The following is a 12,124-nucleotide window of genomic DNA, read 5'->3' as shown; positions in this document are numbered from 1 at the left end:
TTACAGCATATAGTAAAATGTGATGTATTTTACCATTTTATTGTAGACATAAATCTCAAAGACAGCAGCATCTGAAAATGTTATAATTTCATGTCCAAGGTAAAAACTTTACAAAAATAAATAGCTTTAAAAAAGGAAGCAACAATAATAATATAGTATGGTCCTTCACTGAAGGTATATCATATTTTGCCTTTGTTGTTTTATGACATACAAAACTGGAATGAGAAATCAAACATATAGACATTTGACAAACAATAGAGCATTCTTCGCATTATGAATAATAACATTTTAAACACAACTAGGAAATTATTACAAAGGAGTTGTTCTTTATGCAAATAGATCATATTTTTGATGCACCATAACATACCATTTTACACATGTTTATAATGAATTTGGTTGTACTTCCAATTCTCTGTAGCCATAGAATTCCTTTAAAACACTACATAAAAAGGTACAGAACAGAGCAAAAGTCCCCTGTTACACTTTTGCCTCAGATCAGATTCCTGACCATTGTCTATGCTAAACAAAATTTTACACAAAGAAAGTGTAAACTCAAACTAAAGTTTATTTTTATAAACACTAAAATGTCTGGTTCATTCTTACTACTAACTATGCTGGTTGCTTTTTTGTTACAAAGTACATTCTTCTATTTAGTGTCTGTCAACGTCTAATCTCAGAAGCCCAGAACTAAAATCGTAATTGCGCCAGATTATGTTACGTAGTCTGTCCATGAGAGATTAGTCAATAGCAGACCTAATCACCTGTATGATTATGGGAGAATTTACATTTTCATCTGTAAGCATATCAGTACCACATATCATTAATCAATAAGATAGCAGATAGATTAGATTTTCTTTTCTTCGTTTTTTTTCCATTTTTTTGTTGTTGTTTTTTGACAGGCAGTAAACACAATCTCACATTTAGAAAATATATTTTTTTCAAAGGAAATGAAACAAAAGAGCAAACCACAAATAAAGTATCCTCAAGCAAGGTATTTTACAAAGTGTTCCATATTGTGTACCTAAACAAATGCTTACACAAACCCCTTTTACTCTAAATAATAAGCACTAAGTAGTTGTCTTGCAATGATAATGTCACATGTTATGGTACGAATAATGTCACATGTTATGGTACAAATAGTATGCCTTTAGACTAACTTTATTAGCCCAGTTCATTTATTGGCTCTGAGTCTCTGACTGTATAGTTCTGGGTGAAATGCTGGAAAATTGAGGTATATTTAACCGCAATGGTGTTTGTCAGTAGGTTTTCTGCAAAGTGATAGCTTTTAGGAGAGAATAATAATTTGCACACAGTACCTTTGTCTATTTTATCAAAACATGTACATCCTGAGGTAGATCTCTATTGGTTGAAACTTCTCTAGTGGTTGTAAAACAAAGTCACAGGCCAGTGCCCTGAAACCTGTCCGGGTTAGTTAGTGCACTCTTCATTTCCAAACTAGGGTTTCCCTGCTTTTCTCTAAAGCACGGTCGGGTCGGAGTGGTTAAGGGTCCACTACACTACCCCTACCAAAGTTCTCTATCTTCATGTCTCCTCGCTAGCACATTTGGTAAACACACTCTCCCGACACTGGCGCGGGTTGCTTGTTGGTGTCACACTTCTCCGACTCGACAGTCTTGCCGGTGTAGTCTATACAGACAACACTGCGTCGGCGTTCCCCCTGGCCACAAGTTTGTGAACAGGACGACCAAGGCCCCATTTGCCAGATGGGGCACGGCAGATCAGCACAGGGTCTGATATCTGTGGGTTTCAGGTCCTTATCGCAGGTATTGGAATGGAAACCAGCGTTGTCTCTGCATTCGACGTTCCTTCGGGACCACCCAGAGCCGCAACTCTTGGAGCACTCTGACCATTCGCCCAAACGCCACTGGGGCACACCAAAAGCCTGGATCATATGCAACGAAGCCTTTCTCTCTTTGGATTTAATGAAATACACATCTTTTGGGATAAAGAATGTGTATTTGACCTTGGGTGCAGATGCCTCCCCAGCAGTGGCCAGCAACTGGATGGTGATGGCCTCCCTCAGTTGTCTGAAGCTTTGGATTCTCTCTAAGGTGGTGGATGAGCCACTGTACTTCAGCACAGCCCCGAGAACAGGGATATCCTGCTCCACCGTGGACACAGAGAAGTTACCATTCAGTATGTAGCCACCGCTCTCTCGCTTGATCGCCAGGTAGTTTCCATCGTGTTTGATGTTTCTATGGCTGCGCTGTTTGATGTCAATATTGGTTGCCCCGACAGGAATGGTCACAATGTCGCTATATCCGTAACTGAAAGAAAAAGGCAAATGTTTCATTACAGCTGTAATCACATCAGCAGCACAAAAGACTATCAACCAATAATACTTTCTAAATATGACTATTATTTAGTCTGGATCATAATAAGATAATAGCTAAGACATTATATTAGGGTCATACATGCTTGTTACCAGAAATGTAATTGGAATATTTAGGTGTACTCACGTGGCTTTGTTGTATGAACCAGTGATCTTCCTGCAACTGAGGCCATTCCCACCACACAAGCCACACTTGTCAAGCCTCTTGTTGGAGCCGATCTCTTTGTCACAGCCCGCCTTGACACATTGGCCTTGTACACAGACAGACGTAGTGTCGGGACCACATGTGGTGCCGTCGACAACCTATGGACCACAAATGCAAAGTTGAAGTTTCAATTTACTTAACACTGTGATTCACCAATCAGTGAAGGCAAGCTGTAAAATATTTATTTACAGTGACCAACTTTCTACAGATGAATTTTAGTCAACATACCTTGGCTTCAAAGACTTTGAATTCACTGCTGCCTTTGGCCCGGCAGAAGAGTTTACACCTGTCTCGGGGCGACACACCAGCGTACTTTGGAATCCATTGCTTCATGTTCCCCAGAATGTCCAGATAGTTGAAGCTGTTGTACTTCTCACACTGCTGCTCTCTAAAACTCTTCGCTAAGGTTGGAGAAAATGACAAAGCAAAATAAAATCCATCGAACTAATATCAAAGCAGAGACATTTATTGAAAAACCTAGGTTAAAAACATCACTATAGCTCACGACCATATAAAAAAAGTGAAATTCTATAGTGCAAGTACCTAGACAAAATATGGCTTACCATCATTATCCTCACACGCCTGGGTGTTGCAAGACTGGTACTGAACTCTCTGGCCCTCGCAGTATTTGCCGCCGTTCTGGGGCACGGGATCTGTGCACTCCCTGTAGGAGAACTCCACACCCCCCCCACATGTCCTGGAGCACTGTTGCCATGGTCCCCAAGCGCCCCAGCCGCCATCCACAACCACCTGTGGTAAAGCCAAAACGTAACAGATTGAGTACTGAGTGACATGATAACATGAGCCGTCCAACTCAACCACAGTCTAGGCTGAGGCATCAGCGTCTCTTGGCATGCCATGACTTGGGTAAATCTGTCCGTCAGTGTGGCACGCTTCTGCTGTCTCCCACATTCCTGCCCTGTGTGTCACCACTTGCAGAACCCGTGGCGCCCTTGGCAATACTAAACTGTGTGTGTGTGTGTTCATGTGTGTGTTTTCACAAGCTTTAATTATTGGGTGAGCAAAAAGTATATTTACTGCCAGCATGTCAGTTTATAAATCAAATTTACTCTCAAAAGTACGGTCTTCCTTACAACGCAGGATAAATGAATACACATACAGTATAGTAACTAACAAGGCATTCTGAGCCAGCATTTGTGTCAAAATGCAAGACCAAGTATGGGAGATTTATTTTCTCCCCCCTTTTCTGAGAAAAACTAGGGCTTACCTTTGGCTGCGTGACTTCGTGGGCTGCCATGCATGCACCGTGCAGACAGCTCTTGTTGGTGGCGCACGTGGTGCCATCCGCCCAGTGGAGGCTGCCGTTTTTGGTGGTGCAGTGGGGCTTGCCCTCCTCCCGGCACCACAGCTGGCTGCAGACGTCACTGTCAGAGGTGTTGGGGCAGTGCACAAACTCCTCCCCAAACATCTGCTGGCACTGGCGGTCGAGGCTGTATGTGGTGCCTGGAAGTACACTGGGTAACGGTAAGATACTCTCCGGTGGATCCAAGAGGCAGTCGCCTGTGATTCAACACACAAGAGTTCTGTTAAAAAAAATCTGAAGGTTGTATAATGTGAAGATTTGAAAGTGACAGAAGCTGACTTTGTTGGAGTCCTCATACAGTCACATTCTGAACAGTTGGTGAAGCTTCTCAAACCCATGATCACCTAAACTCAGCAAGAAAAGAAACATCCTCTCACCTTCAACTGCGTTTATTTTCAGCAAACTTAACATGTGTAAATATATGTATGAACATAAGATTCAACAACTAAGACATAAACTAAACAAGTTCCAAAGACGTGTGACTAACAGAAATGGAATAATGTGTCCCTGAACAAAGGGAAGGTCAAAATCAAAAGTAACAGTCTGTATCTGGTGTGGCCACCAGCTGCATTAAGTTCTGCAGTGCATCTCCTCCTCATGGACTGCACCAGATTTGCCAGTTCTTGCTGTGAGATGTTTACCCCTCTCTTCCACCAAGGCACCTGCAAGTTCCCTGACATTTCTGAGGGGAACGGCCCTAGCCCTCACCCTCCAATCCAACAGGTCCCAGACGTGCTCAATGGGATTGAGATCCAGGCTCTTCGCTGGTCATGGCAGAACACTGACATTCCTGTCTTGCAGGAAATCAAGCACAGAACGAGCAGTATGGCTGGTGGCATTGTCATGCTGGAGGGTCATGTCAGGATGAGCCTGCAGGAAGGGTACCACATGAGGGAGGAGGATGTCTTCCCTGTAACACACAGCGTAGATTCCCTGCAATGACAACAAGCTCAGTCCGATGATGCTGTGACACACCGTCCAAGACCATGACGGACCCTCCACCTCCAAATCGATCCCGCTCCAGAGTACAGGCCTCAGTTTAACGCTCATTCATTCAACAATAAACGCGAGTCCGACCATCACCCCTAGTGAGACAAAACCGCGACTCGTCAGTGAAGGGAACTTTTTGCCAGTTCTGTCTGGTCCAGTGACGGTGGGTTTGTGCCCATAGGCGTCGTTGTTGCCAGTGAGGTCTGGTGAGGACCTGCCTTACAACAGGTCAACAAGCCCTCAGTCCAGCCTCTCTCAGCCTATTGAGGACAGTCTGAGCACTGATGGAGGGATTGTGCGTTCCTGGTGTAACTCGGGCAGTTGTTGCCATCCTGTACCTGTCCCGCAGGTGTGATGTTCGGATATACCAATCCTGTGCAGGTGTTGTTACACGTGGTCTGCCACTGCGAGGACGATCAGCTGTCCATCCTGTCTCCGTGTAGTGCTGTCTTAGGCATCTCACAGTACGGACATTGCAATTTATATTACCCTGGCCACATCTGTAGTCCTCATGCCTCCTTGCAGCAGGCCTAAGGCACGTTCACGCAGATGAGCAGGGACCCTGGGCATCTTTCTTTTGGTGTTTTTCCAGAGTCAGTAGAAAGGCCTCTTTAGTGTCTTAAGTTTTCATAACTGTGACCTTAATTGCCTACTGTCTGTAATCTGTTAGTGTCTTAACGACCGTTTCACAGGTGCATGTTCATTAATTGTTTATGGTTCATTGAACAAGCATGGGAAACGGTGTTTAAACCCTTTGCAATGAAGATCTGTGAAGTTATTTGGATTTTTACGAATTATCTTTGAAAGACAGGGTCCTGAAAAAGGGACGCTTCTTTTTTTGCTGAGCTTATTTGGAGAAATGTTCAATGAGCTTTAGTGTGATGTTGTTCTTGACCCAGTGATCAGACCACATTCTTAGCCACATAACTCTCTTTGGAATCACTGACTAACTGATAAAGAACATATTTGCTTGTAACAGCTGTTACTTTTTGCTCGTGAGAACCGAAACCTTCTCTGTATGTATGACTCAGAGGAAAGGAAGGTCCTGATTAAATGTTACAAATAATATACATTTTTTCAAATAAACACATTGCCATTCACTCCCAAATTCAAGTAGTAACCACAAACAACCTGGCAGCCAATCTCTAATTTCCTTATGACATCTCCAATGTACAGTGCATTCGGTATTCAGACCCTTTGACTTTTCACATTTTGTTATGTTACAGCCTTATTCTAAAATTGATTAAATTGTTGTTTTTCTCAGAAATCTATGCACAATACCCCATAATGACAAAGCAAAAACTGATTTTTAGACATTTCTAAAAAGGCCATACCGTAAAGGCCTGATTGGTGGAGTGCTGCAGAGATGGTTGTCCTTCTGGAAGGTTCTCCCCATCTCCACAGAGGAACTCTGGAGCTCTGTCAGAGTGTCACCTCCCTGACCAAGGCCCTTCTCCCCCGATTGCTCAGTTTGGCCGGGCGGCCAGCACTAGGAAGAGTCTTGGTGGTTCCAAACTTCTTCCATTTAAGAATGATGGAGGCCACTGTGTTCTTGGGGAACTTCAATTCTGCAGAAATGTTTTGGTACCCTTCCCCAGATCTGTGCCTCGACAAAATCCTGTCTCTGAGCTCTACGGGCAATTCCTTCAACCTCATGGTTTGGTTTTTGCTCGGACATACACTGTCAACTGTGCATGTGTCAACTGTGTGTGCCTTTCCAAATCATGTCAATCAATTGAATTTACCACAGGTGGACTCCAATCAAGATGTAGAAACATCAAGGATGATCAATGGAAACAGGATGCACCTGAGCTCAATTTCGAGTCTCATAGCAAAGCGTCTGAATACTTATGTAAATAAGGTATCTGTTTTTTATATTTCATAACTTTGCAAGCATTTCTAAAAACCTGTTTTCGTTTTGTCATTATGGGGTATTATGTGTAGATTGATGAGGATTTTTTGAATAAGTCTGTAATGTAACAAAATGTGGAATAATCAAGGGGTCTGAATACCTGAATGCACCGTATCTCCATATTGAGATTTTTTGGTGCAACTGCAGAGAGTCTTTTGCATATAAACAAACCTGAAGTGAGAAATGAGGTAACATTGTGAGCACTTGTGAAGCCCGCAGGCTTTCTAACTTGTTATAAGCATTATGAGCCTCCTGGAAGAGTATTTGAGGCCATATTTAGTTTAATTGGGTAGATATTGTAAAAGAAAATACAGAAGTGAAAACTGGGCCCTCATAACAGAGTGGTTTAACCTAGACGGCTCTAGTAAAAAGAGAAGGCTCTAGTAAAAAGAGAAGGCTCTAGTAAAAACAGAAGGCTCTAGTAAAAAGAGAAGGCTCTAGTAAAAAGAGAAGGCTCTAGTAAAAAGAGAAGGCTCTAGTAAAAAGAGAAGGCTCTAGTAAAAAGAGAAGGCTCTAGTAAAAAGAGAAGGCTCTAGTAAAAAGAGAAGGCTCTAGTAAAAACAGAAGGCTCTAGTAAAAACAGAAGGCTCTAGTAAAAAGAGAAGGCTCTAGTAAAAATGGGGCTATCAGCAACTGCTGAGTTTTAAAATATATATCGGATTTCATTCACGTCCAGCCTTCTGACCTCAACACACAGTATTCAGATATTGTGAAATATATGCAGTTGAATAAAACAAGTACAATAGTTGTAAAAAAGTATTGTAATATCAAATCAATTAATAACGTTTCATTGAAAATAAACACTTTCTAACACTTTCCTCATAGAAAAGTGTTACCAAATAAGTTTTATTTGCCTACATCAGAGTTGTCAGTGTTGTTTGTCAGCATGACATACCGTGTCCGTTGTCAAAGAACTCTGTGACGTAGAGAGCGCTGCAAGGGGACCAGGGGAAAGTCTTGTTAAGGTGAACAAACAGAGGGGCCATCATGTGATGGCCGCCTAGATTCCCAAACATCCTTTCGCAATTCTTGGAGTCGTCGTGAGGCATACTCAGCACATGGCCTAAAGGAGAACAATACTGTATCAGTATTCAGTACCAATCATGGGACGAAAGAGGCACCCTGAAAACCCATTCAAATTAAAGTTGAACTATTTAAGGTATGCTATGGAAGTAAAGTTACTAATAGTTTACATCTACATTAGGCTTGGGGGTTGACTATCTTATCAAGTTCTTATCTCCTTAAACCACACAATTATTAGTTGTAGGCTAAACAAACTTTTGCATAATCTTTCGGCTCATGGGCGTGCCCCTTTCTGTCCAAATTAAGTTATTTGTGGACAATATTTCTGTGCATATAGAGGAACATTTTTTGACAAGAGGCTAAATGTATGTAGACCTTTAGTATCTTTATATATGGTCGCTATAGAAGTTTGAGAATGTTGGATTTTTTTAATGCCCAAGTCATACCAAGTTCATGGGCAGCAGTGAAGGCTGCTTGAAGTCCATTGTCTTCAATGACAGAGCAACTCCTTTTTGGATCGCACATGGTTCCCACATCAGCAACCCCCAGGGTGTCACAACTCTGATGTCCACAAATATCCTGGAAGACAGACAGCAGCGGTTTCAAACAGTGAATCTTTAGACAGCATTTCTATTTGTCTCTGGTTGTTTTTTTTCTCAATGTTTCCATTATAAAATGAAGCAAATAAATATTCAGAAGCAGATCTATGACATGGGGAAAGTAATGGTGTGGTATCAGAGATATATTTAAACAACATGCCTTTCCCTTCACATGTCAGGCTGGCTCTCTTTGACTGAGATACATGTTTCCTGGGGAATATGACCCAAACCACAAGACACAACCGTACACGATTCAAAGGACATCTGGACTTAGAGCGACATACTGAATTCAACTCAGCATATGTACACCTTGTTTTGCAGAAGCATCACTCACTGGAGACCGCATCTGCAAACTACTTCCAATTTAAGTCTCAAGTTTTTGGTTTATCTTATGACAAGACATGTGGCACACATTCTTTGGCAGGTCAAATTCAGGGCAGCAACATCACACCCATACTCTGGCCATTTTAAGGGATGTCATCGTCACTCAAGGCTGATTTGTAACCATTCTAAAAATAGCTCATAGGAGAGCCTTCAGCCCTATAGGTTTGAAAGCTCATCCGATCTGATTCATTGACACAGGCAATTGTATTTCATTAGAGATCACGTAATAAAATATGACATTATTTCATTAACTCTCCAAACCATATGGTAATATGGTTATGGAATAAGTGGTTGGGGAGATCCTGTGACATTAATGTAATGTGTAAAAGTATACATATTGGGCAGGCAGTGCTCACCTCTCGGGTGAAAAGCAGAGCAGTGTCGTAGTGCTCAGGATGCCTCTGGCTGGCCGGGTTGAACTGTTGTTGCCAGGCACAGAAATTACGCAGAGCGACTCCCCCGTTATTGGAGAGTGACGGTCCAACCTCCTCGTCTTCCACCACCACCATTTTCACCACCACCATGTGGACAGGGTTCTTGATACTGGGATGTTTGTAAAGCTGGGCAGCCACAGAGACCAAGGTCAGGATATAGTGCTGGATCAAGGGAGGACAACAGGCAGTTAGATATTAGAGAGGCTGTCAAGGCAACACTTGGTGATGATTTAAGCTAAAATCCTAAAATTAAGCGAGTGAAATAACAGCGAGACTGGAATTAAACACATACAGTACCAATCAAAAGTTTGGACACACCTACTCATTCCAGGTTCTCTTTATTTGTACTATTATTCTACAATGTAGAAAATAGTAAAAAAATAAAGAAAACCCCTGGAATGAGTAGGTGTCCAAACCTTTGATTGGTACTGTATACAAAAAAAGGAAGCATCCTTAATGTTAAATGCTCTTTATCATTTGCATGACCCCAACATTGTTTAATGGTGATGCTCATAGCTAAGTCATAAAGAATGCGGAACGAAATTACTGCCAAAGCATAAGTCTCCTGCCTGACTTTATCAGATGTTTCCCAATCCCATCATTAATCTCTATGAATTTGTACTTTTTAAATGATCTCATTACTCCAACTTAGTTTACACCATGCATATCAGATAAATAGCAAGTGTGGAGAGCCTAGTCTTGCATAACAGAGCAGAAACATTTGTTGCTGCACCCAAAATATAACCTAGAATTATTTCAATTGAAACAGAAATGAGTTTTTCTTCTTTAAAGCATTTGATTGTGGGTGTTTCCGCATTGGGAGTTGGATTGATTTTAAACCGTGAACTAGCCTGTTAAGAAAACTTCCCACTGGGCACAGATATCGGTTCAATGTCTAGTTTTGATTTACATTTGGTTGAGTTGTCAACTAACAGTGAATTAAACGTGAAATCAACAGCAAATGTCACCATGTCATTGGATTTAGGTTAAAAGTTGCGTGGAAAAAAATAGGAAATGCCCTTACATTGACTTTGTGTTAATTCACTCCGTTTTCCACGTTAATTCAATCACATTGATTGATTTTTGGGGGGTTTAAATTATGTGGAAACAACTTTGATTCAACCAGTTTTTGTGCGCAAAAACGTGTCATTGCAATTATAGTGTTGTAAATGATCAATATAGAATTTGGTGCCAGTAAGGCACTTTCATTTTTGTTAAATGCAATCAAATATGTGACTCAGCATGGGCTATATTACTCGAATATATCCTACCTTTATCTCATCTCCATAGAAATGTGTCATCGACGTGTCTGCAACCACCAGCGTCTCAATAAATCGTGGTGCTGATACAAAGCGTTTCCCTCGTAATTGTCTCTCAGAATATTTTTTCTCATGCAGAAAACGTTCGTTGTCTGCTTTTACATTACTCTCCTCCCTCAGTTGATCAAAGACAGCTAAAGTGTGATTTGGTGCTTCTGTGGGCGTCCTTCTTTTGATAAAATGTAACTGTTCAGTGGACCTCTCCCTTCTCCCTGAGCCGAGCACTTTGGGCTCAATTAAATACTCATCCCCGTCTGTAACAAACGATCCAAGGATGCCATAACAGATACTGACCGCAACAACAGAATCTTGGTTGGAGTCCACAGTCCCCGAGTAAAAACAGCTCCTCAAATCTCTTTCCATCTCCTCAGTCTTGTTTATCAAGTTGTGAAAGTCAGTTTCAGTTTCAGTGTGTCTCCCTTGGGCACCTGAGGCGCTGCGTAAAGTGTGGATATCTTTTGCTTTGATGCGTTGAATTGTCAGTGTAGGAGATAAGAAACTGTTATCCGGGCTTAAATTCAAAGTGAAATCGCGGCCAAAGGCACTGAGTCTAAACCTCGGCTGTTCTTCACTTCGTTTCCAAAAACGACCGCTGCTTCTTCCATTTATCCTGACAGGTACAATTTCCTCGGATTCAAACAATTTCGAAAGTGATTTGTCTATTACGCACAGAACTAGTAAAACGAAACACCGTTTTGAACACATCTTCTGCAATGGAAATTGCACTCAAAAAGCTATTAAAACAAAGACAAGCTTTCAACCGAAATTCCGGACCAAGCCCATACGCAGCTGGACTCGTCAATTGATAGTGTCTGTAGTCTGTAGAAAATCTTGAGTCTCTGCTATTTTTAGTCTTAGCGACCTCTTAACTAAAATATTTTTTCATCAATATAATGTAACAAAAATCCAATGCTGTATAGTCAGTCTGTGTCGAGAATGTCTGTTATTTTTAGTTTAATTGTGTGATCTTCATTGCTATTATAGCGGAGCTAAAATACTGTTCTACCACTCGGCAGCACCACTGAATACTAGGAGTAGCGGAGGTATTTATACTTTCTTGTCTTCCCTGGACAGAAGAGGATTGTTTTTTATATCACTCGTTGCCTCAAATTCTCCTCCCACTCGTACCTCATGAGAAACTCTTGGATTCAACGGATCCAATGAGAATAGACCAACACCCCCCGTCTGAAATAGCTGCAGTTTGACAACCCTGCAACTAATATTAACTCGGCATAGGCCTACAGCACATGACGCTTCAACTTGGACACCCATACTATAATTTAAGGGCTCGGTCAGTTATTTCTGAACTTTGAGTGACTGCCAGTGCAGTGACCCCCAAGTGACTCCCATAAGTAGGCTATATCATATCCATCACGACCATGGTCCTCATCAGTCGAATAAACCAATGATAAAGGGATATCATGGAATACATTAGAGAATTCTCTTTAAGAGATAGTCAAAACTGTAATATAATGTAACAAATGAACGCTGATATTACGTTGGGCTCATAAGCTTCGAGGTGGCATTGGCAAAGAGACATGTTAGCGCTACATACAAAGTCGGTTATTTTAGGTAAGGTTA

General features: G+C 41.6%; 1 protein-coding gene across 2 annotated transcripts; it reads right to left on the bottom strand.

Annotated features, from left to right (window-relative positions):
- LOC106580931 (A disintegrin and metalloproteinase with thrombospondin motifs 8) lies at positions 1–11,619 on the bottom strand. Of its 2 annotated transcripts, none has more exons than XM_014162490.2 (9): positions 10,496–11,619; positions 9,147–9,386; positions 8,254–8,386; positions 7,680–7,847; positions 3,787–4,079; positions 3,122–3,308; positions 2,787–2,959; positions 2,481–2,656; positions 1–2,288 (listed from the first exon to the last, which is right to left on the bottom strand). In XM_014162490.2, the coding sequence occupies exons 1-9, from the start codon at positions 11,246–11,248 to the stop codon at positions 1,556–1,558; spliced, it is 2,856 nt and encodes a 951-aa protein (XP_014017965.1). In that variant the 5' UTR covers positions 11,249–11,619; the 3' UTR covers positions 1–1,555. The 2 variants fall into 2 exon arrangements, with proteins under 2 accessions (XP_014017965.1, XP_014017966.1); XM_014162491.2 differs by having other exon boundaries at positions 10,838–11,618.
- Positions 11,620–12,124: the final 505 nt, after the last annotated feature.

This window comes from Salmo salar, chromosome ssa20 (assembly GCF_905237065.1).
Source record: "Salmo salar chromosome ssa20, Ssal_v3.1, whole genome shotgun sequence".
NCBI classification, from domain to species: Eukaryota; Metazoa; Chordata; class Actinopteri; order Salmoniformes; family Salmonidae; genus Salmo; species Salmo salar.
This window is presented reverse-complemented; position numbering and strand designations above follow the sequence as displayed.